This window comes from Nannospalax galili, unplaced genomic scaffold, assembly GCF_000622305.1.
Source record: "Nannospalax galili isolate Female #2095 unplaced genomic scaffold, S.galili_v1.0 scaffold892, whole genome shotgun sequence".
Taxonomy (NCBI): domain Eukaryota; kingdom Metazoa; phylum Chordata; class Mammalia; order Rodentia; family Spalacidae; genus Nannospalax; species Nannospalax galili.
Window position 1 is genome coordinate 2,993,205 of NW_008333311.1, and position 26,437 is coordinate 3,019,641.

The following is a 26,437-nucleotide window of genomic DNA, read 5'->3' on the forward strand; positions in this document are numbered from 1 at the left end:
TGCATGCAGCTGCTGTGCTTTCCCTGGTTAAACTGGCAGTTACCTACGGTGTAGAGTTGCTAGGAGAAGGTGAATATGCATGATTACAGCATCACTTGATGGACATACTCTCTCAATAACAACCTGTGGAACTCTGTGATCTGTCTTCTCCATGGCTCTATGTGCTATTTTCTATTTGTTTGTCATTAGTAATTGTTGCATTTATTGGGAAAGCAGGATGTATTTTTAAGTGTTGCTTCCAGATCAATTAAGAGACAGAAGCCTTGGCGTTTAAACAGGCACTTTCTTCTCAGGGTGCTGCTGCTGGTACTCCTTCCTACCATCTGTTTTCTTATTGCATTCTGCCCTCCTTCCGCTGTTAGAGAGGAATTCAGCTTCTCATGGAGCGCGAAAGTCATTCACGTTTCTCTCCTGCATAAAAGAGCTCATAACTGTAGGAATTCTGATGTGCTTCTGTGCACAGATCAGTACTATATGAGCTGCTTTAGGGACAGCCTGAGCGGTCGGTCAGTAGTACAGTAGCAACTCACATGTGCGGCTTGCTTCCGTGAGGTCAGAGCATCTGTTTATACTGCTGTCTGCTCGGGGGGTGGGTGTGATGTGAGCGGTGGATATGCCTGTCAAAGCCAGGAGCAGTTCTGGCAGAGGCTTCTCGGCTCTGCACCTCCTCACTGTTTTGATAGATAAGAGATGCTGCTGTGTAGCTGTAATGGACTAAGGAATGCTTGTCCTAGCTGCTGAAACTGACTGTAACTGTGTTGCCTTAGGAGCATCATCATGGGGTCTACTGCCACGGACATCAAAGAGCTGGAAAACACCACTTACAAGTATCTCATAGGCGAACAGACTGAGAAAATGTGGCAACGTCTAAAAGGAATGTGAGTAAGCCCTCTGCTTGCTTCTGTATTATGCCCCCCCAAAAGAATCTGACCATTAATGTGACTAAGTGTGGGTGCTACCTGAGTTTGAGATTTATTTAATGTTCTTTACTTCCTTTATTTTTCGCTTGGGAAACTAAAATGTGCCCATCAGCTACCAACTTGTTGAAAGCAGGATCGTTTTTTTGTTGTTGTTGTTGTTTTGGTTTTTTTTGTACCTGTGTGTTTTGTGTAAAGTAAGGTAACTCCCTGAGCAATACTGAACAGCTTCTTCAGGTAAGGAGAGGGAGAAATAAGACATACTTCTTTCTCTGTAACTAGATTTTTGCTGTAAAACAAAGACAGGGTTAATGTAAAAATAAATAATTTTACTCCGTCATGATTATCATTTACTTTTAAAATTAATATTTCTATAAGAAAAATGTTTATGTGGTGAAAATATTAGCAGCATATATAACTTATTAGAGCTTTGGTTTAAACTGACCAGTTCACTTCTGAGAGTACAGAACTGCCCACAGAGGACTGTGGCCCTTCACAATATGGGATATACATCTATGCCAAACAGGAAATGTAATTACCTGAGTCAAACTTCGATTTCAAGGTTACCTCCTCACTCTTTATGTCTTTTCATTTCTGCCAGCATTGTATGTGAACTCCTGTCAGTGTCTCAATGCAGCATTGTTTATATGTTTTGTTTTAACAAATCATAATTATAAAATCAAATCTAGCACTCAGATGAAATTATGAAATATGAATATTGACAGGCTAGTGCAATTGCATAGTGTATTTACACATCTCAAAATTAAATAGAACATTTGATTTTTGTACAAAGACAACTGAAGGAATATTATACCCTGTGAAGTAGAGGCTTTATAGGATCCCTGTGTTTAATGCTATTATATTTTCATATATTGTTTCATAAAAAGGCAATAAGTAAATTTGATACCACTGCTTTTCAAAAGAAAAATTAAATCAAACTTTGTTTAGAAGTACCAATCCTTTCTGCTTTTTCCATTTGAATGGCTTTAAATTTGCCTGTGTATTTACACAATGCCCCCTTTGTATTTCTTTTACTACTTGAAGCAGTACATGGCACCACAGTGCCTAGTTTAAGAGTGTACTAATAAGCAAACAACACTCAGTAGAAAACAACTTTTCAAAAGGAAGCCATATTTACAGCATGTGAATGAACTAGAGAAACCTATTCCAAAGATCCACTGAAGGTTTAGAAGCATAGCTTTTTGTGTGGTGAATCTCTAGAGAAACAAATATTCCTATAGAAGCAAACAACAGTTCACAAAATTAATTAGCATAGATGCAAATTAAACATTAGCAGTCATCAGATGATTTGTGTTCTAACCTAATGAGTGGATGAACATCTGCACTGGAAAAGCTCTGGCTGAGATTACAACCTATTTTGGATTTCTTCTTTAGCAAGACATGATGTTTTGTTTGCTTGTGTATATTGTTTTTCCATAGTTACTTTAATGTATGAAGGTACATGGTGGTGAATTTATGTACATATCTGTAAGTGATCAGAAAATTGATCCCGTGAGAACACTATAGAGAAAGTTATCTGATTTTTTTCACGTCGTCATTTGTTATGAAGGTGTCATTTTGTTTCAGAGGAGGGTGAATGAGTTCTTCAACAGTTAAGCTTCATTAGTTGATGGTAGAGCTTACCAGTGCGTGCACATGCTACATTAATTTAAAACTGTGTCTACGTAGCGCCACTAAATGATCATTAAAACTAGCTTGTTTTTACTTTTCTCTAAATCCTTTTTACTAACTGACTGAAAGTGACTCAGTGGTTTTGTATTAACAGGTGAAGAAATTTGCATTTTGGTACTATCACTTTACCTTGTACTTTAAGACATCTTCAGTATTCTAGCCTTAGGCTTGTCAAAGCAAGAAGCTCTAAATCTGCATGACTAATGACAACCAAATTGTTTAATTATGGCTTTTTGTGTAGTCTGCATTCAGTGATGTGAGGGACTCCCCATTCCCTTGATGAAAATGCCTTGCCTACTTAAAATGCAGTATTGATTCAAGCAGAATTTCAACTCATCAAAATTGCTGGTCCTAGGATTCTACTTTTCGATACTGACCACGAAAATCCTGGAACTCTTGAAAGCTATTAACAATTTTGAAATGATTTTCTTATTTTTGGTAAAATAGACTCAATGATGGCTGCTAGACATTTGTTTAGAAATTGATTTTTCTTTTTTTATGTTTTACTATATCTGACCTTTTAAACACATTGATATATTTCATCAGGATATCTTTTTTTAATTTTCTTTACAATATGTAAATTTTAAGATTAAATAAAAATAGAGATGAAAATAAATGAAATGTTTATTCAACTATACACAAAGCATGGAAAACAGAAGCCATGACAGGCAGACACTTGGGGAGAATCTTTCACAGGGATTGTCATTTAGCATAATATTTTACACACCTGTTTTTAAAAGACATTTCACTATGTAGCCCAGGCAGACCTCAAACTCACAGTTCTCCTGCCTCCTCCTTCCTAGTGCTGGGAGTACAGGCACATGCCACCACACCTGGCATATATACCTCTTTGAATCCATAGACATAATTTTTAGATTTTGTGACACATATGTAAAACATTGCTAAGTTAAATATCAGTTCCTCCAGACCATTTAGCAGATTTCTTTCATTTATCTTTCTTTTAAGTATGTGTGGTATATGTACATGTTCCTGTGGGTATGTGAAAGTGTGTATGTATGTGTACATGTATGTGTGGATGCACATGGAGGCCAGAGGTCAATGGCATTGTCTTCCTCAGTTACTGTCTAGCTTACTTTTTGAGACAGGGTCTCTCACTGGACCTAAAGCTTATCAATTCAACTAGACTCTCTGGCCAGAAAGTCACCTGGATCCTCCTGTCTCCTCCTCCCCAGTGCTAGGATTACGGGCACAAACTTTTGTATTTGACTTACACGGATGCTAAGGATAGATTCAAACTTAGGTCCTCATGCTTGTGTGCCAAGCACTTTACTGAGAGAGTCGTCTCTCCAGCCCACACCCATTAATCTTTCTAAGTCTTCTTCATACAATCTTTGATAAACTATATAAACTTATGTGCCCTCCAAAACCTCTTATTTCTTTAGAATAATAGGTGAACCGTGAAATAGTTTCCTAGTCCTATTCTCATAAAGACTTCTGTTCTACTGATTTTATAGTTAACATTTTTTCTTTCACTATTTTTGATTCATTTGATACCACTCAGTATGAAAATTTAGAGTCCACGTGACTCACCATTGGTACGGCAGAAGTATTAGCAATAACTATGACATTAGGTCCTTCATAAACTATATTTGAAAGAATCATATACTTATCAAATTATCAATTGCTTAGCATTTGGAAATTTCTTTCTGTTTCTCATACCATTTCAGCAACAGATGCGATTTCTTGTTCAGAAGTTGTGGAACCTAAATTGCTTTCTATATACAAAGGACAATAATCTACCCTTGATGTTTGCCAATGATTGTTAATTTGTAGATTCTGTATGGAAAGTTGCTTTGAAATTTTTATATTCTTTCAATTAGTGGTACTGGATGATTTAAGTTTTCTTTTTAATTTCAGAAATACGCCTTTTGGTGTCATGATACTGTAGCTTTTTCTCCTTTAAGCATATAATGGTCTCCATAACTGTGTTTTTTTTTTTAATATACATGGGTGATAAAATTATTCCTGCTGTTCCTAGTCAGTGGCATTGTTCTAACAATTCATTCTAAGGGCGAAAGCATTTCCAGAAACTTGTTTATGTAAAACTCTCAGTGAAAAAATCACATGAAGTTACAGGAACAACTAAATCAAAGTGTGACTTTGTAGAAGAAAGTTTGATTTGCTTAAAACCATAAATTATCTACAAAGCTTTCGCATTCAGCCCTTCATCAGACTTTTTACTAGTTCCTTCGGGTCATATAAATGTAAGATTAGAACCTGTCCAAATTTGAATAATCAGTTAACTTGATACCAGACTGGCATTGCTACATGTCTAGACACATATCTCCTCTACTTTCACAAATGTCTGGGTATTCAGATGTGGAATTGTGGGTGCAATGAAATCGAGAAACAGCAAGTTAAGCTTCTTTCTCCTAATTCTTTCTTTGATGGTAAACATAACCATCACATGAAGGACAGATTGTGGGGAAGCAGAAAGTGATGGAGGGAGGAAGAATTTAATTTTTTGATTCTAGTTAACTAGTTGTTAAAGAAGGCAGTATATTGTACAGTTTGCATGGGAAGTTGCCCAGATCCCCATTTCTAAGATATAGCAGCAAATACATATTTTGAATAAAAATAGGCAAAATTTGTAATGGACAAGAGGTACTAGCATTATATTCCTGAATTGGAATTATACTTTGAGATAAAACAGTAGATGAAAAGCAAATCTGATCCCTTTAAATCTGCTTAAAACCCTTTACAGCCCACTGCCACCGTCACTCCTCACAGTCCACACAGCCCACACAGCCCACACAGCCCACACAGCCTACACAATCCACACAGCCCACACAGCCCACACAGCCCTCACAGCCCACCCTCACTTCACGGTTTAGCATCATTCACAGAGTCTGTGTGTTTGGAGTCTTCTCTCATGCCTCTCTCATGATCCTCTTACAGCCAGACTTGAAGTTGATTCTATGAAATCCCCATGCCACTCATCTGCTTTTGCTAATTTTAATTGACTGCTTTCCTCTGTTAGACAAGATTGCTTTTGTTCCCATGACTGTATAGGGGGAGTTTCTGGTTGTAGTGACTTTAGAGTATTTCTGCATATAGTAGGCAACAGAGTCCAAGAAGACTATGGAGCTCAGGACATTCCTTCATGAGGAAGAGGTGTCTCATTTAAGTGCTGAAAGGAGCCTTAAGAAATGCTCAAAATCTCTGCTTGAATTTTATTTACAAGGAAAATCCTTCCTGATTCTCCATTATAGGTTGGTTTCTTGTATTTGGTTCATAAAATAACTCAAATTTTACTTTCCATACAATCTGCCTTTTCTTCTAGACCCTGGCTTTTGGGTACAAGAACCAATTTTACCTTATTTGTTTTGTATCCTATTGCACATAAGAGATAGTTATGCATATTTTCAAATCAATCGATCAACTAACCAATCAAGCAATAATGCAAACGAATAAAATTTTTCTTCTTCTTCTTCTTCTTCTTCTTCTTCTTCTTCTTCTTCTTCTTCTCTCGCTCTCTCTCTCTCTCTGTTATGTAGTGCAGGCAGATTCTACTATGTAGTCCTAGTCTCTATGTAGTCCAGTATGACCTCAAACTCAGAAAGCTGCCTCCTTCTGCTTCCTGAGTGCTAGAATAAAAAGCACATGCTAGCACTCTTGGCAATTAAAATTATGAATCTTATATTGACTCTAACTATAGAATTATGAAATAAGACAGATTGCCTAGATTGGAGATAGATTCACAGCCAGAATAGGGATGGAGATGATGGAAGAGAGTTATGTTTGTGTATCACACACTAGTTGCTAGAAGTGTGAGGATATAAAGTATTTGTTTTCTTGTTTGAAGCTATAAGAGCCTAAGTAAGAGGTACGTCTCCCAAATTAGTTACACATGTACCTAAGTACAGGCTTGAACAAAGGTCTCCTTGGCTTGATCTTATTCATCTTCCCTCCAAAACAAATAAGAAAATAAGCAAGCAATGGTATTCTCAGAATATTTACCCAGGAAATGGCTGTAAGAGCAGCCAGTTTTAGTTGCCAGCATCCACATAGCAGCTAACAACCATCCATAATTCCAGTCCCAGGGGATCCCGACACCCTCTTCTGGCCTCTGTGGGCATTGCATGACACCATTGCTCTTATATACATGCAGGCAAAACACTTATACACATTAAAAGAAAAAAGAAAAAGAAAAAAAAAAAAAAGAAACAGTCTCTTATGGTAGATGGACTAGCTTTCACCACAGGAATGCACATGTCCTAATCTCTAACACTTATGAATATGTTACCTTACCTGGAAAAGAAGTAAAGGTCTTTGAAAGTGGAAGAGGAGGTCAGATTAGTATAGTGTGAAAAAGGCTGACTCAGAGTTCCTAGGATTGAAGGTTGGAAAAGAAGGCCATGGGCCAAAGAACATTTGGGGGAGGGGTTCAAGAAAGTAGAAAGAACAGGAAAGCAATTCTTCCAGAGTCTCCAGGAAGGATGTGAGCCTGCTGACACCTTGATTTTAGCTTAATGAAACCTTGTGTCAGCCTTCTGATATTGAGGAGAGAAGATAACTTAATTCATAGATTTTTAAAGATACTAGGTTTGTGGTATCTTTTTATCTTTTTGCTATAGCAGCAAAAAACCCCACAAAACCTTAAATATGTCTCCTGTTCCAGAATAATGCAGCTTAATAAGCATGACCATTCCTTGACTTTCCTCTTATAGTACACACACACACACACACACACACACACACACACACACATCCCTAGAGGTGGAGGACAGTGGAAGTCATTCTGTGGCACAGTGGAGCTAGAGCTAGGGTCTGGATTCTTTGCCATTGCCCCCATGCCTCCATCTTCCCTGGCCAAACCATCCATTTCTGCCAAGCTCAGGTATGAGAATATATAGTGGATTAAATTTCAAATGTCAAAGATGAATATTTATGCTGTCTTTCTTGGAAATTGTTGATAAATCTGTCTCTGTTCTTACATTGTTAAGCATGCAGCTGTTTGATGGAATGATCAAGTGAACCTGTTTAAAAATTTGTACTTTAACCATCAGAATGATTTGGTTTGAAGAAAATTACCTCATTAGTTTTTCTTTAGAATGAATATTTGAACTTATAAACATCAATCTTTGGACAGCATTATATTATAGTTTATAGAATAAATCTTCTTGTGGCAGGATTAAGATACTGAATTCTGATGCCAATCGTTATTTCTAATATTTTATTTTTTAAAGCCAGGCAACCATGCAAAAGTTACTGACATCTCTAAGCTGCAGTTTCCATATCTATAAAATCTAATTATTACTCATTCAGTAATCACTCAATTATATACTATGTACGATGTTATGTCAGATATAGGAACTTAGTTCCTAGTAGAGGAAACAAACACAGAACAACAAGAGGTAAATTATAAAAAGCAAATTAGCACACAGAAAAAAGTGGCCTGATGAAAACGTACCAAAGTTTGTTCAGGACAGAATTTTGAATAGTCAGGGTTGACTTCTTTTAGGGAGCTGTACAAGTGAGACAGAGAAAACTGATAGCTAGGATGTTGGGATGTGAGAGGATGTTAATAAATGATAATACTAGTCCCTGCCCAAGTTCAGAATCAAGTGAGAGATATATTTAGGAGTCCAATAGAAGATCAAAATATTACCTTTATTGTAGATTAAACCTGGATTGGAAGACATGGTTTTGCCGTGCCTCTGAACGCCCCACCTCCCCCAAAGCAGACCTCTATACAGGGTGCAAAACCCCTTCCCCTCATAAATTTGCCACTTGGCCTAGAACAGATGAGACTATATTTTCTACAAGCACAAATCTCTTCCATACTTGTTAAGAGGGAAATATTGCAATCCCACAATTCACCAGCCAAATGAGTTGCTTCTTCTATGCTCTGAAAGAATGTGAAAAACAAGAAAGAGAGGCCCAGAAGGCTTCTACCCTGAAAGGTGCTTCTACTTAGAAAAAGTGTTAGTGCCTTCATTCACTGTCCAAATATAGATAACAAAAATTACATACAATATACATAGTACCTGACATGCAGTAAGCCTTTGAAATTATCAATACTCCCATAACACTGTCCATCCTTCAATAAATTCTGGCCCCACTACTTACTAGCTGTATGATCGTCTCCATATTGGTTTATTTTTAATGTCTTCGGTTTTTCACCTATAAAGTAGAAATATTACCTATCTCAGATGTTGAAGAGGTTAAATAAATTAGTGCTTGTAAATTGCTTAAAATGATGTCTAGAATTCCAAAAATCCTAGCAGTTATTATTACTAATATTGCATATTAAATAAGAATTCTATTTTTTGATGAGGTAGGGTCTCACTCTGTAGTTCAGGCTGGCCTCCATCTCACAATCTTCCTGCCTCAGTCTGCCAAGTTCTGGGATTACAGACATATGCCAGCATGCTTGCCATTCATAATTCCATAGTTTTTCAGGTGCTTTTCTCATCAGAATCAGTAGGCAAAGCAAAGTAGTTAAAGAAAACTATCTCGTAGCTCAGTGGAAGTTGTCTTACAGGAGTTTCTGGGTATCGTTTTCCTAGAACTGTTAAACTTCAAACTTGAAGATTTAGGTTCCCTTGGGTCTGGACCTAGGAGTGCTAAGGAGAAAGCTAAGAAGGGCTAGCCTTGAGAGTTTCACAGATGGAAAGTGTCTCGATGGCCCTTTCTCTCCCCCATGGTACCTTAAAGGGAGTTTAGGATCTCATAATCGTGTAAGCTAGACTGATTTTTGATTTCTCATTAATTATGTGAAGTGCCATGTTCATCCCTTTGCTAATGTAGTTTAGAAAATGTCACATACTGTTATGCTTCTAGATTTTGTCTTTTACTATATTTCAATCACCTAGTCAAATATGAATACTTGAGTCAGACTAATCACCATCCAGTAATGACCTATGCTATCCATCTTGTGGACAGGAAATAAGCTGTTCCATAATGTTTTTGAACAAATGATAGTGCTAAAGGCTCATGAGAACCACACATCCCACATATCTTGTCTGAGAAAGTATTAGGCGTGGGTAACTATAGATAAGAGCATAAAAATGGGGACTGGAGAAATGGCTCAGTGGTTGAAGCCCTGTCAATGCAAGCATGCAGGCATTGGACTACGGTTTGGCTCCTCAGAACCCATGTAAAATGCCAGGTGTGTGTGGTGGCAGAGACAAGGGATCAGCAGAGTAAACTGGCTAGTGAGCCTAGCACATCAGGGAGCTTGGAGTTTAGCTGAGGGGTCCAGCCTCGATGAATATGGTGGAAGAGTAATAGGGGATGATTTCCAGCATCAATTTCAGGTCTTTACATGTATGTGCACATGCACCCCCTCATATGTGCTCATACACATGCAAACAATCATACATACACACACACCACATATAGACATGCATAAAAATGGTGAGTCATTAGAGGCATAGAAATGAAGCATTACCATCATTTTGATTTCTCCTGTAAGTTATATGTTCTTAAAGCTATTTAAAGATTTACCCATATTCTAGAACATATTAAAACACAAGGTTTTACTAAATAGGCCCTGCACGCTCAAACATGCAGATAATGTTTGGTAGGCAAAATTTTGATAGTTCTATCTACTCAAATAAATATATAATGGGTCATGAAAAATAGTGAAAATTTCTCCTGAGTACCAAAGACTCGGGAGAAGAGAACATAAGTCAACCTTAATTGAACTACGCAGGGGGGCTGGGATTTTGTTCAGTGGTAGAGCTTTTGCCTAGAAAGAATGAAGTCCTGGGATCAATCCTTAGTACCACACAAGCAAACAAAGAACAAACGTATCGAATTCTGCATAAGCATGGTGATCAAGGAATTCTTGTAAAATAGGTTCTAAATAATTTTGATAAAAATGATGTGCTTATTCTGATTCTGGTCTACTTAAAATTTGACTTTCAAAGAGTTGATTCAACTCCAGTTGGAACAAGATGAGGAAAAACTGTACAATTTGAGTATTAATCCCATTTATATCAAAAACACGTCAAATAACCTCAGAATTGAGTCATAGTAGCAATCATACCTTATAATATTTTTGTGCCATGTATTTTTGCAAGCATTTTTTGCTACAAAAAATTTCATTGTCTATGTTCATTGTACCCATCATACTGTGTTACATAAGGACACTTTCATACAAGTATACATTGCACATTGAACATGAAGTTTTTCTTTTGATCTGTGTGTCTCAAAACAATCACATCCATTTTGCTATTGAGAAAGCTGGGCCTCCATGTATGGTGACTTGGCCACTAAATCACAGGTGGTAAGGAAGAGCTAGATTTCCAGGCTCACACTTTGTCTGCTTAACCGTGACTTAGACACTTCTACTTAACAAGACTCATTATAAAACCTGACATTTAGGAGTTAAGAGTATTCTGTTTTGATTTTCTGCAGTCCTGACATCTGTTTACCTAGCTCTGCATACTTGAGACTGAACTCCAAAAAGAGGTAGCACTTGTCATATATTTTAGGTGTCAGGAACTCTCCAGAGCTTCTTCCTTTCCCTAGGACATACACTGCTAACTAGCTCTTTAATTTATTGATGTAAACATTGATCTCAGCCAGCATCTACAGGATAGTTGTCTGTTCCTAGAATCTTTTGCTCCTCAGAGCTTGGACCTTTGCATATTACTTTGAATTATTTGATTCAGTGCCCCAAATAAAAGAGAAAGTCCTGAGGATTTTATTTGCCAATAAGAATAAATTCATGAGTCTGATGATTAAAACTAGGTATTTTGAGGCTGGAGATATCTCTCAGTGGTTAAGAGCCCTGGTTGCTCTTGCAGAGAGGACCCAGGTTCAGTTCCCAGAACCCACATGGCAGCTAGCAACTGTTTATGACTCCAGTTTGAACGGATCTGATGCCCTCTTTTGGTATCCGTGGGCATTAAACAACATGGGTGTACTTCTATACATGCAGGCAAAACACTTGTACACATATAATAAAAATAAATAAATCAAAAAATTTAAAACTAGGTGTTTCAAAGTTGCTTATGCAACTCCTTTTTGTCTTGTCATAAAAATTTTAAGCACATGAGAACATTTTTCCCTAAAGTCTAAAGTAAGCATCTTTCTCCTTTTTGTTTATGTCAGAAAAATCAACTTAGTGTAATTTGTTCTAGTTTACTTCCCAAAGAGAATATAAGCCATTTCCTTTCCTAGGCTGCATTTGGAGATGGCTAGTATATGGACTAGGGACCCCCTTCTAAATTTCAGAACTTTCCAGTACTTATCTTTCAACTATGAACAAGTATCAGTATGTGTGGTCTTCTTGATACTTTATCTTCCAGAAAATCTCTGCTTTCATACCTCAAGCTTTCCAGAAAGTCTTTATTTTCCAGAAATCCTCCTATGTTATTTACTGTAGCAATCCAATTTGTTCTTGATTGTCTGCGTTCAGACCCTTAGATCATCTTGTCCAAACTGACTCTTGGTTATGCAATTTGCATTGGCCATTGGGGCCTTAGCAAATGTGATATAAATAAAAGCCTCAAAAGGGATTATGCTCTGTAATTACTTTCTCATGCTGCTCTCTGACCCCTCAGACCAGCATGTGATGAAGCATGGTAAAAAGGATGTGCAGAGCAGCTATTAACCACTGCAACTGAAGCGTCTCTAGATCAACCAGATAAATCACATGAAGGCTAATGGTCATGCTGGTAGTAAAAATCAGGTTAGTTCTTGTGATGAAATTACTGATAGTAGTGAGAAGGATCCTGATAGCAAGAGGATAGATAGTAAGATAATAGCCAGTGTTACTTCATATGAGATTGTTTGGGCTACTGCTCGTAGGGCCCCAAGACGTGTTAGTGAGGTCAGCCTCGACTAGCCAACTTCCTCCCAATTGTGAGACAATAATAAATGTTTATTGCTTTAGGCCAATAAATTGTGGAGTAGTTTATACACCCTAACATTTCTTCTTAGCCTCTAAGAATTTTTTTGCCTCTATTTCTCTGGTTTCAACAGTTTCTTCTGCCTATTACTGTGTGTGTGATTCTTGCTCATCATCTATAATTTACTTTTTAAACCATTAGTAAACATTTAAGAGATTAGAAAAATAAGAAATTGACACCTCCTTTTGAGAACATCAGTCCAATAAAATTATCCTCTACATTATTTTTATCAGCAGTAATATAAACAATGTATATTCACTTACAATACTTCTCTCAGAACCTGCTCCTTCAGTGGCCTGTGTATTGAAATTGTATCACTATTAGCTTTCAGTGAACAAATATAATTTCCCATAAGATAGAAAAGAAGTGTAGAGTAAGCAGGGAAAGTACACAGTTGTGTAAAAAAAGATAGTTCGTATCTTGTTGCCCTAGCAACGGGGATAAGCAAGGCCAAGGCTCTCCACACATCTGGTTGCCCTGACAACAGGTCATATTGGGCCTGGGAAGGCCCAGTCCCTGCTCTGGCCTTCTAGACCTCTTCTTTGCAACCACAGAGTAAAAGAACAAGTTGGTGTTATATCTCATTCCTCCTAACCTACACAGTTCTTCTAAATATCAAAACACTCCATTATAAGATTATCTTTCCTGATGTAGGAGAGGTTGAAAATACTGACCTCAATTTTTGTATTCATAAGCTCAAACATTTACTAATTTTGATTGGTTCAAAGAAGAAAGATAAGAAAAAGGGAAAGGGAGGAAATGAAAAAGTAAGTGGGGAGAACAAGTTGTGAAATTCACAGATGCAGGACAGGAACAGCTTAGCATCTGAGAGTTGATTTGGGGGTCTGTCACTTGGGCACGTAGTCAGGCTCAGCTCCATTTTAGTCTATTAGAAGGGGTCATTTGTTGTCAATTTGGTGACCTCCATTTCCTGAGCATCTAATACTATTAATTTCAGAGCAATACTCCTAATTATCAAAAACCATTCAGGTGACCTTTCCAGGAACTCTAAACGCCCTTCGTATTCTATTATTATTGCTCATTTAAATGTTATTGTTCATTTAATTAATTCTTCTGCTTTCTAAATAATCTTTTTATCTGCTCTTGGAGGGAAGTGGGAAAGAAGGAAGAGGTAGAACCCTTCTGTCCACTATTATATCCTGAGTGCCTGGCACAATAGAAAGTATCAAGTAAGAATTCAAAAATGGTTTAGTTTAACAAAGAACAACGATCAGGCAAAATGTCACTGCTTTACAACTGAATGACACAGTCAAGTAGTTACAGTTCTTCAGCAGGCCCATGAGTTCAGGCTGGAATGGCAGGCTAGTTTTGTCTGGTATCCTTAAATTGCTTCTGGATAAATGAAGAGAAGGGACATTTGAAAATCATCCCAGTTAGAGATTATTGTACTGTTGCTATTATTTTGAAGACAAAATAACAACAAAACCAAAGATGAACTCATGCTAAGTGGAATTTAGTGCCCAATAGAAGGACAGTTGTAAAGAAAAATAGTGCAAAGTGCTCGCATGCCGTGTGCAGCACAAAATAAACATCTGCAAATGGTAGCTGTTACTGTGAATTACATTTGTGGTGTACCTATCTGGAAAGCAATGTGTTTGCTTTCTCCCCATCCTTTTTTTTTTTTTTTTTTTTTTTTTTGCCAGATACAAGATGACAGTGAAAGTTAACCCTTGAAAACTGTACTGTAGGTAGAATGAAAAGAAGATTCAAAGATGACCTACTAATTCTTACTGCAAGATTCCTACATTCTCTAGCACTCATATCCAGGAACACTAAAATTTTCTTTTATGTTTATCTTGAGACTATCTCCCATAATTAGTGAATATTATGGCCCTGCAGCCTGAGGAATTCTCGTTGAGCACAGACTTCCATGCATCCTGTTGGAATTAATTGCCTGATGAAGTTTCCAAGCTGTCATGAGTCAGGCAGGAGATAACCTGGCCAAACCTGGAGGCAGTCAAGATGAACCCCTCAGTGGTGGTTTCCAGAACACAGTTTCTTGTCTACTAGTGAGTTGAAGGGACATCCTTTTCCTTTCCTTATAGATTTCTCCTCAGAGAAATTAATAAGTATGAAGCAATGTCTTCTTGAAATTTCCCAGGGTGGCAAAGCAATTTTAATAGTCTTTGAATTTTATTTTATCAGGAATCCAAATGCAAAGTGTGTGACAAGGCTCAAACTAAGGCCAACATTTTCACACGGACAGACACTATTTCTGCTCCCTAGCTTCATCTGGTCATATGAATCATATTTCAGTTAAGAAAAATTATTTGCCCAGTGTGTATCAAAAGATGTTTCCTTCTAAATAATACATCCAGCCAAAATTGTGTCATGAATTAAGGAAATTATATATGCTTAGTGATTGAAAATTTTCCAAAATGAAACTCATAATCAAAATAACAATCTCTGGTTTAAAAGATTAAACTATTCCAGCATTCTTCTTCAGTTATTTTTGTCATATAAATCTTCCTTCTATTTTACATGAAGTAATTTTTAAAAATTTCATCATAAATTGATAAAAAGGATGAAATAGAGTGCTAAAATCTTTTACTATTTATCTCCATTTTTATGTTTCTTTGATTTATAATTATTCATTAGCAGTGTAATATGTTCTTCATAATGAGAAAGGTTGGTTGACTTACTGATAGTAGCTGGAAAACAAGAAATAGTATGAACTCACTTTAGAGTGCACTGGAGTAGAAATGTGTGGCTGGTCATTGTAAAGTTCCTAGGAAGAGAAATATTTCAATTCATCCTAAAATTAGAGACTTGAAAAAATTCTTGATAAATTCAGATTGTTTTGCTAAGTGTATATATCTTGGCTCTATAAGTAAATGCTAATTTACACGGTGTGAGTCATGCTGTGATAATCTTAACAACTGATTAGCACTAATTTAGGAATGAGAACCATTAACAAAAAAGTGGTTACAGCTTACCTTCATCCAAACTATTCTGGCATTTGTAGAACTACTGAGGCGTTTTGGAAAGTAAGACTGATATTATTTTACTAGCCTAAGACAGCTACTTTAAGACAAGTTAACTTACTTGTTCATGAACTTCATTCATTTATCACATGGACATTTCCATCATCATCCTAGACACCAGGGATAGGATGGTACATAGTTCAGAAATGATTCCCACTTTTATGGTTTGCATTTTGATGGTGAATATGAGTTATAGTGAAGCAAAAAAATATGTAGTATAATTGCAATAAAAACAAGATCTGTCAATAGAGCTTCTGGGAATTTTAAAGTAGCTATCTTTGAAGTGAGTAGTTAGGAAGAGTTTCATGTGACAGCAACTTGTGAACTTGGAGCTTAACTAAATGAGGAGCATTGCACCAAGGCCTCACATGTGGATACCCTGTGCATAAGGAAGCAAGACAGAGTGCCTTAGGCAAGAATGCATTTGGCATATTTGAGGGAAAACCAAAAGTTAATGGTGCCAGAATGCAGGTGAGGGAAGGTAGAAGAGTCAGCTGTGTGGAGAAAGGCAGAAGTCAGATTGTCTAAAATCCAACTCTGCCAAAATAAATTAGGATTTTATATCCTGCATGATGGGAGGGCTTTTGGAGCACCTGGGATGGGGGAATCTTACTGTGTTTGGAGAATATGATGGCTGTCTTGTGGAAAATAACACTGAGGAGTGGGGAGTCATAGAAAGTCAAATCTGGAAGCAGGAAAATGTGTTGGAGGCCTTAGCAACTGTCCAGGTGAAGGTTCAGTAACTGATGACACTGGCAGCTACAGGGTCAGTGGTAACAGCCCTATAATGTTCACCCCAAAGTGTGGGCATAGTACTGAGTTTCACAGACAGACCTTTTCCTACACATATATACTTATGATAAAGCTTAATTTGTAAATTAGGTACAGTAAGAGATCAACAATAACAATACTTAAATCAGACCAATTATAACAAGATACTGTAATGAAATTGACAGAGTTCCCATTTCTGTGTTTTAGGACCATTCTTAAGTAAAATAAGGGCTTTGTGAGCATAAGAACTCCATCTGAGCCATGTGAAATGGCCACAGAGTGACTAATAGGTAGCATATACACTGTTGTCGGATAAAGGAATAGTTCATATCCCTGACAGGGTAGTATGGAATGGCTAGAGATTTCATCTTGCTGTTAGCATGGTGCACAATGTGAGACTGAGGAATTATTTCTGGAGTTTTCATATAATATTTTTAGAATATGATTGACCTCACTAACTGGAATCATAGAAAATACAACTGTTGATAATGGCTAACTACCATACACACCTTTAGAACGTATTTGAAATTAGAGTTGACAGGACTCAGTGATGAAATAAATGTAGAGGCGTCAAGAGTGAGATGAAGTAACTTTGCAGATGTTAGAAAGGTAAAATGGGGCTGGAGAAATGACTCAGAGCCTAATAGCACTTGCTGCTCTTTTAAAGGACTGGAGTCCTACACACACGCACACACACACACACACACACACACACACACACAATATATCTTTATATTACAAAAAAAAGGTAAAGTAGTAACTATTTCAAATTATCAAGTACTTATTCCTAGTGGAGTCTGGGGTAGCATCCCCTAAATAAATCTGAAAAATACCTGGAAATATTCATATAAATAAAAGCAGTGCATGTCTTCTTGCTAGTTCAGGCTAGGTGTTGCTACCAAATGAGCCATAAATTTTGGAATGCCCATTAGACGCTTGTGTGACCTTCATAAATATAGACAGCTTGTCGGAGCTGAATATGTAACAGTTGGAACAATTGACACATAGGACTGCATAAAAATCACAGGGGCTGGAGAGATGGCTCAGCAGTTAAGAGCACTGGCTGCTCTTGCAGGGAACCTCGATTTGATTCCCAGCACCCACATGGCAGCTAACAATCAGATAACAACTGTAACTCCAGTTCTAGGGGACCTTACGTCCTTTTCTGACTTCCGCTGGTATTGTATGACACAGGTGCACTTACAGTCATGCATGCAGTACACTTATACACATAAAATAAAAATAATGAATAAAATATTTAAAAAGAAAGAGTCATATCCCCCAGATGAGATCTCCAGATGGGTAAAATGGGGAGAAAATGAAGGACTGGGGAGAAGACCATAGAGGATAAGGAGTGACTAGGATGCCATACTCTGCTGAAAGCCATAGGTAGATACTCTCCAGAAGGGAGAACGTCAAGTGTCAAGTGTCACTGTGAGGTCCTAAGGCATGATGAACTGAGTATTGACTATTTGCTTTTGCACAAGGAAGATATTTAGCAATCTTGGCAAACTTCTCTCAGTGAAATAGGACAAAAATCATTCTAGGAGCAGGCAGAAGAGAGAGCCGGAGGTGAAGAAGTGAGCTGAATGTAGAGCTAACCCTAAAAGCACCTCTGTAAATGCAGTCTTAAAGATGGCGTGGCAACTGGGGGGCAATGGAAGGAAGGAAGTTTGTTAAGTATGAAAAATGTTAATGAAATATTTCCTTCTGGAACACCGATCAGAAGGAGTCTTTAAAAATGTATATTTTTAATATTTTTATTTTATGTGTAGGAGTGTATTGCCTGCATGCATGCAAGCGTACCTGTGTCTCGTAGTACCTGCAGAAGTCAGAAGTGGGCATCGGATTCCCTGGAGTCACAGACAGTTGTTAGCTGCCATGTGGGTGCTGGGAATCAAACCCAGGTCCTCTGCAAAAGCAGCCAGTGCTCTTAACCAAGGCGCCAACTCTCTAGGCCCAGATCAGAAGGAGACTGTAGGAAGTGAAAAAAAAAAAAAAAAATCAACAGAAAGAAAAAGAATCAGAAAGAAAGGAAGAGAGAAAGAAAGAGAAAAAGAAAGGGAAACATAAAGGAAGAAGAAGGCAGCGTTCACAGAGGTGTGTGAAAACTTGGTGAGAGTCCCCTTTTGCTACCTTTATATTCTTAGTAAAATGAGGTGAGGGCTGTTTGCAGAGGTGAGCAGGGGAGAGGGGAAGCAGCGTCTGAAAAACTGGGAATGGTCACTGATGGAGGGACAGGGCTGGAAAAGATGTTAAGGAGTCGTGCCATCTAAAGCGTGTTCACTGTGTGCCTTTCCTGTGTCCAGCTTAGCAGCTTCCACACAGGATCACAGCAGGTGCAGAACTGGCTGTACAGAGCTCATGTTTTGCCAGAAATCCTGTGTGGGGGACAAATTGAGAGGAAAGTGGATTTGAGGGCATTTTTAAAGGTGTTAAACCTTGACTGATCCTGAGACCCAAATCTGGAAGAAGAGAAATGAGAATACGGGGAGAAAGATGAGCCATTTAAGAAGTGGGTGAGGTTGAGAGCTGGAGGTGCGGGAAGGGGGATGAGCACTGGAAAAGCTCACTAGAATCGCAGCTCTTATTCTTCTCAAAGGCCGTTATTATATAATAAGCACATACTATGCATAGACAACTTACACAAGAAGTACAATCCCTGAAATGAATATGTATGGGCGATTTCAATTTTCCCCTGAAGAAGACCTCTGTGAGTTCCTCTGCATTTCGTTACTATGTCTTCTCTTCCCAACAGAAGAGGCTGTTAGAAACGTGGCCATTCCTGCAAAGGAAACAAAGCTGGCAGATCTAATTTTAGGATGCTTTTCCTTGACAACAGCCTTTTAAATAATGCCTATACAGCAATAAAAATTGGCTCCGGGAATTAATGAGACTGTATTTGGTCAAGGAAATTAAATTCCCTTTGGTGGCTGAACTTCTCCCGGTGTTGTAGAAACATCGCTTTCCTTTACCTTTCCTCAGTGATATAGCTTGACTGTGTATGGTGCTGAGGAATGAGGATGGGAAACTTAGTTGCAAGGTCGGTGGCAACATGCACATTTGTAGGGAAGAGTCTGTGTGTTTAAACTCAGCACGTGGAGATTGTTGCCTTGTATAAGGAGGAGCTGCTGTTCCTGCTCGAAGGGCACAGTGGTTTAGGCTGACCTACATCAGCCTTTAAGTTCCCTTGTGAGAGCCATATTGTTTTATAAGTCTGCACATGCTAAGTAAGCAATTAATTGCCTTTTTCTCTGAAGATTTTATTACCAAGAGTGAAACTTACGTTGGTTGAAGTTGTATAACAAAGTAGTCAGACATACACACACGTTTACACACACGTGTGTGCAAACACACAAATATTGATATATAATTCTGTACTTTGGTGTAAGTGCAATTTCCATTCAATAGTTACCTTATTGTGTTGTAAAGTTAAGAAGGAAAATAAAAGTTATCGATTTCTAAAAAGACTTTTATCATTATGATGGCCATCATATATAGATTTTTGTGGGTCAGGATACTAAGAGTTAGAGGAGAGGTGACTTGTGGATGGATTTTATATCTGCTTTTGGATTTTAAGAAATCAATCTTGAGGCTAGAGATTACTGTGTGGGTAAAAACACTTGCAAGTGTTAAGGTTCAGATAGCCCTGCCCCTCACCAACAGGATCCCAAGGACTTCTCATGCTCCTGAGAAAAGGGAACCTAGCTGATAAGCACCTTGGTCTTTGAAGTCAAAAAGGCAGACTTTTCTGCATTGTTTGGCCAACACAGCAGGCTTCCCCTTTGATCTCTAAAGAGGACAGGTTTTAACAGTCCTGCTCTCCCACTCCCTGCCCCCCCAACTTAAAGAAAAAATACATCTTCCCACCTTCTGCAGGAAGCAGAAGCCTCCCTTTTCAAAAAGTCCCTAGCTCAAGACCTGGGCAGACATTATCCCTGCCCAGAAGGGAATCTGTCCCATGTGTTCCTTTGCTAATAAACCCTATTTTGATGGAGTTTTATCTGTATCCTGGTGCCTCCTCCTCCATTCGCTTGTTCTCCGCCAACTTTTTACCTATCAGCAAGCATGCAGACCTGGGTTCAGCTGGGTCTATCTGTAGCCTCAATAGTGGAGGATGCATAGAGGCAGGTAGATTCCTCGGACTTGCTGCCACCACCCGGAAAGCCGAAAATTAGTGAGCTCCAGTTTTAAGGAGAAACCTTATCTCAAGGGAATAGATAGAACATGATAGATTTGGACACCAGACAAGCTCTACTGTCCTTCACACATGTGTGCATATACACATACATGCATATACCATACACACATTTTTTTAAAAGAAATAGACCGTTCTGCTTTTATACAATAAGCTCATTTGGTGTTACCAAAGTTGTATCAATACCTAAAATTTTTTACCTTCTTAAATTTTTGCTGAGAAACAATCTTCCCCATCCCCAATGCTGGAGATGGAACCCAGGGCCTCACACATGCTAGGAAGCATTCTACTGCTGAGCTACAGCCCCAGCCTGATTTGCTGAGTTTCTGATTGGACACTGTAGGATTGCTCCTATTTGAAGTCTGGCATCAAGTTTTTTACCCCTAAATAATTCCTTAAAAAACTTGTAGGAAAATATATCTTTGTTTTAAATTATAATAGCTTATAAGGCTTACATAGGGACTGAGACTAGTCTTGATCTGATCATTTCCCCTTTAATTGACACATTGTAATTGTATATATTTATTTTATTCAATGTGATAATTTAATATATACATAGATAGTTAATAGTCAAATCAGTGTCATTCACATTTCCTTCTTAAACAATTATCACTTCTTTGTGTAGGAAATCTTTGAAATTCTCTCTGCTGATTCTCCACAGAGCATATAATAAATTGTCTTCTTATGAAACTGAATTTCAGTGCCCTTCTTCAAACCTCCCTCCATCCTCACTCACCACTGCCCTTCTAAGGCTTTTATGGCCACTACTGAGCCCTCTACATCTATGAAATCACCTGTTTTAGTTCCTAGTTATATGCTTTTCTGTGCCTGGCATATTTCACCTGATAATGTCTTCCAGTTTCATCTGTGTTACTCCAAGTGCCAGGATTTCCCTCTTTTCTGGCTCAGCACCATTCCATCATGTGTGCATACCATGTGTTCTTCATTCATCTTTCAGTCTGGACACTGAGCTTGGATGCACATCTTGGCTGCAACTAACATGGGAGTCCTGGTGTCTTTCTAATATATAAATGCTCTCTAGGGCTGAGGATGGGTGGGTCTGTCTTCCCAGAGTCATAGCAGGCCAAGCCACTCAAGGTATCCAAAATGTTGTATTCCAGGGTCCGTTGTAGGAAGTCTCCACAGAAACACTACTCACTTATAATTGAATGTCCCAAACTGCCAGTCATATACTTTGATCAGGACTTAAAAAATATAAAGTTGATTCCTTGATACCAATCCTTTATGCATAGCACATTTTCTCTCAAAACTTAAATCCCACTTTTCTATTGCTATGATAAAAATATATTTACAAAAGCAACTCAGGGGAGAAAACATTCATTTTTAGCTCACAGTTCCAGTACAGTCATCACTGTGGGAAAGTCATGGTGACAGGAGGCTGCTGCAGATAGTCAATCATGTCCTCAAGCACAAACAGAGAGAAATCAATACATGCCTGCTCACTTGCTCGCTTGCTTGTACTCAACTTGCTCTCTCCATTTTTAGAGTTCAGGAGCCCCTGCCTAGGGAATGGTGCTGTCCACAGTGGGCTGTGTCTTCCCAAATCAATTAGCTTAAGACAGTCCCCCACAGCCATACCCTCAGACCAAACCAATATAGACAATACCTTATTGAGACCCTTTTGCCGGGTGATTCTAGGTTGTGTCGTTAGCATTTAAATGTAACCGTCACTGTATTGCAATAGAAGAGACAATAGAAAGTTTTATTCCCTATCTTTTGGCGGTACCCAGGTCTGCTTCCTCTGACTGCAGCTTTCATTGTTTAATTTTTCTTTTGCATTACATTCTTATTTGGAAATAATAATTACACATATGTTGCCTCTGAACTATCTTAAGGATTATTTGATGATCTCACATAATGGTGGATTAAAATTGAGGCTTTGGACCAAACTTTGACACTCCCTCTTGACTCAAACTTTCCTTCATCCTCTCAATACAGTTCTATTACCATTTTAGTGGATCAATATTGGGTGTTTATAATATTACGACTGAATTAGTTTCCCTTCTGAGCCAAGTCATGAAAATGAGTATGGTTCTTATAGAGTGCAATTACTTGCTTTTCTTGGAATTAATAAACATCTCATTTTAATTGTTACTTTTTTCGGATTCAAGTACTTCATAACCTATCACTAATTCTTTCCAAGTTCACCAAAAGAATTATAAACACACGCAATACATTTCCCACACTTTCATCCACATCATATGTTTTTTTTTTTCTGTCTCATTCTCTGAAAATGTGCTTTTTGCTTTCAGTTTTTTTCTTAGCCCTTGCTTCCCAGCTCTGTTTAAGACCTTTAAGACCCTAGACAAAGCTGGGATGGAGGCCTGCTTTCATTTTGGGACATCTCTTCAGCAATCTTGGGAGCTAGGTTTACTATTTTCCTATACTTTGCTAGATCCTATTTTTTCTTAATTTGCTCTTATTTGGATTTGCTTATCCAGTATTCCTGAGTACATTCACCAACTGGGGAGCTGGTACCATTGGTAAAGTACCTGCCACACAAGTGCAAGGACCTGAGTCCAGAACCCTAGACCCATGGGAAAATCCAGGATGGTAGAGTGGTCCTGTAACTCCAGCACTTAGGATGGAGACAGGCAGATCCATGAAGCTCATTGGCCAACTGGCTGGCCAAACTGATGAGCTTCAAGTTCAGAACGTGAAAGACTGTCTCAAAGTAAAGGAAGAGAACATCAAAGGACATCCAAAGTTAACCTGGGGCCTCTACATACACGTGCACAAACCCATACTGAGAAGTACACAACACATACAAGTACAGTGTATGCACATGTGAAAATATGTTTTTAAAAAAAATGTTGACATAACTCACTTAGCTCTAAGATAATTTTAAAATAATGATCTCTCAGAATTTTATAGGCACTAATCCATTGTCTTTTAACTGGGTACTGCTATCCGGATATCTGATGTCACTCAGTTCTCACAGAGCCCTCTGTGGTGCAGGTGCCTGTGTCTTCACAGTGCTCTGTGGTCGCTACCAAAGCTTCAGGGTCCAGGGATTCACTTCATGTCTTTGTTCAGAATTTCTACTGTGGGAAATTAGTTTATCCTTCCAGTCTGGAAATATGTTTCAGTTTTGGGAAAGCTTTCATTTATATTTAATTTGGTTATTCCTTTCATTCTCTTTCTAAAATTTTGCATTGTGCTTTCTGGATTAAACCCCAAATTTTCATACATTATTTTTCTCTTCTTGTCGATTTTTGCTTTTATTTGGAATGAGAAACTATCAGTCTTCCTAATCATTTTTCAAGATTTAGCCACATTTTAACTTTTACCTCTTCTTATTTGTCTCACTCCACTCTTGTTAACAGTTATAATATCAATTTTATAGCTTTGAAATGAGCTTTAGTTGATAAACATTTTTTCTTCTATAGGAATACTCTCTTGTTATGAAATTACCTTCAATATCTTTGTTTCAACACATCTTTCATCTTCAAGCTTTCTTTCTTTCAAGCTCTGGTGATTTCTGTCTCCTCACATTTAAAAGAAATTTCAAAAAGCTGATTGACATTCATTGTGAATGGGTATTGTTTGTTGGAGCTCAGAGTAGAGCTGTACTTCCTCAGGTATTTGTGTGATTATCCAAAGCTAGTATCCAGAGGTCATTTTCCCAGAAAACTTTAATTGTATGAAAGTAATCTCACCTGTGTTTCATTTTTAAATCTTGTTGTATCTATTTGGAAGACTAAGGGGAAAAAAAAACAGAGTTCATACCATTCATTATGTAGTTTTTACTTATTTTATAAGTAGTAGTTTATCTCTCTCACCTCTATGGCTTGATTTTATTAGAAATAAACATCCGGCTTTCCAAATTGCTGTGAGAATAATAGTTGCTAGATATTGAGAAGGAAAATTAGAGCCATCGCCCTTTAGACAGACTTTTAAGTCAAGCTCTACTTTTATTCCACTCTAGTTGCCTGATATCAACCACATGGGGTGCCTGCAATTCCTGCATGCTTCTTGGGGTTCTTTTGGTTATGACTTTTGCTTCTAGCTTTTGTATTTTGCTAAGATTCCAATCCTCCATTTTTGTTTGAGACTTCCAAAACTAATTGATTTCTTTTCCATCTTGTTGCCATCTTTCCCATTCATTTTGTCTTTCTGATGAATGTACATTTTGATGTTTTTACTTGTTACGGAGTTTGAAACCACTGGGAAAAACATCATCAGACTCAATTCAAATTTTAATTCGTCAAATTTATTAGGGCTGTAGCTGTTCGTGGTCCCTTAGTCAGATTTAGGACCCACAGCCCCGAGGAGAGGGTGAAACTAACTTATAAATGCAAAAACCACAAATACCATAGGAATTTCATCACACATGAGTAATGCCAGGTGGTCCTGAGTATGGTCAGGATGTCCAAGTTAGCAGATAAGCAAATTACAGAAGCCAGAACAAGCTTGTGTTAGTCCTTCTCTTGACAGATATATAGAGACCTTCACAGTAAGGCACTCTCTGATTACTATTATATTTTTAGGCTTCTTGGCTAGGCAGAAGCACAGCTGTAGTGTCTGGGAAGTGACCAAGGTCAGCTACTCTAAAGAAAGCACTCTTCTAAGGGGAAGCAACTAAGTTGAGGTGCTTAACCTTGAAGCTGGCTGTTCTTCTAGCTTTTGAAGTTCAAAGTGGCTGCTTTACACAAAATGAAGTTCCTTTGGCTATTACAATTTGGGGGACTCCATTTGGGGCCATTACATACTGTTATGTTAGTGGAATTTTAGAAGATAGCAATAACAGTACATTGTGTTCAGTTAGCCATGGTTAAAAAATGAATGAAAGATTTTCAATAGCTTAAAATTAATTCAAGTTTTCTTGTTCACTTTGTTTTAAAAGCTCTGTGAGGTAAGACTACATCCTAAATCCTGTTTAAATAAGTTATCACTTGGGGGCTGGAGAGATGGCTCAGTGGTTAAGAGAACTGACTGCTCTTGCAGAGGACCCAGAATCGATTCTCAGCACCCACATGGTGGCTATGAACCATCCTTAACTCCAGTTCCAGGGGAATCTGAAGCCCTCTTCTGACCTCCGTGGCATTGCATGACACGGGTGCACTCACATACAGGCAAGCAATACACTCATACACATAAAATAAAAATCATAAAATATTTTAAAAAATAAGTGATCACCTTAAAGGAATTATACTACACAGGGGTCAATGCAGGAAGCAGAACATGCATATTTGAAACATAAAGAGATTCAGTACAGGAGTTAGATGCTTAGGGACGAGACTACAGATGTAGCTTAGTTAGCAGAGTGCTTATTTAGCATGCATGAATCCCACACTTGGTGGAGCTAGAAGGATCAATAATTCAAGGTTATTATTATTATTTTTACTGTATCTCAAATTTAGGTTAGCCTAGACACTTGAGAGTCTATCTAAGAAAAAAAGTTAACAGAAATCATAGGAATTTCTTGCAGGAAGTCAGTGGTTACCACTGGATTAATAAGTTGAAAGCAGACCACTATGGCTGTGATCAGAGTCAGGAAACGGATATGGGCTGATATTGTTAGCACTATCATGTTTTTGCTTCTAGATAACCTTCAAACTAGTGCTGGATACGTAAAGGTGGAATCTAGTCTACACATCTGTCTCATGACCTTTTCTGTCAGCCCCAAACAGTAGGAATGATGATGGCTCCTCCCACTTTGTCTTTCAAATACTTTGAGACAATTTTTAATTGGTATTAAGTCATACCTAGAACTTTAGCTAAATGGCTTGGGAATATAGATTTTATCTTTCTAACCTCTCCCAAGGAATGTACCAATTTAAAGTACCTATCATGGTAATGAAGCTGGTTTGTCACAGAGGGGTGATGAGATCCCAGTACTTTTTCTATTTCCTTCCATTAAAAATAAGGAACTATATCGAGGCCAGCCTGGTCTACATAGTGAGTTCCAGGACAGCTGGAGCTACAGGGAGACCTTGTCTCAAA

General features: G+C 38.0%; 1 protein-coding gene across 5 annotated transcripts in view; it reads left to right on the top strand.

Annotated features, from left to right (window-relative positions):
• The first annotated feature begins 360 nt into the window (after positions 1–360).
• Pde1a (phosphodiesterase 1A) overlaps positions 361–26,437 on the top strand; it is a 405,541-nt gene continuing 379,464 nt past the window's right edge. For 3 of the 5 annotated variants that reach the window (XM_008827946.3, XM_008827948.3, XM_029561050.1), the window contains exons 1-2: positions 361–552; positions 768–878. In XM_008827946.3, the coding sequence (XP_008826168.1) occupies positions 778–878 (101 nt within the window). In that variant the 5' untranslated portion in view covers positions 361–552; positions 768–777. The remainder of the gene's footprint in view (positions 553–767; positions 879–26,437) is intronic. The other 2 variants (XM_008827947.3, XM_008827949.3) reach the window with 1 other exon arrangement.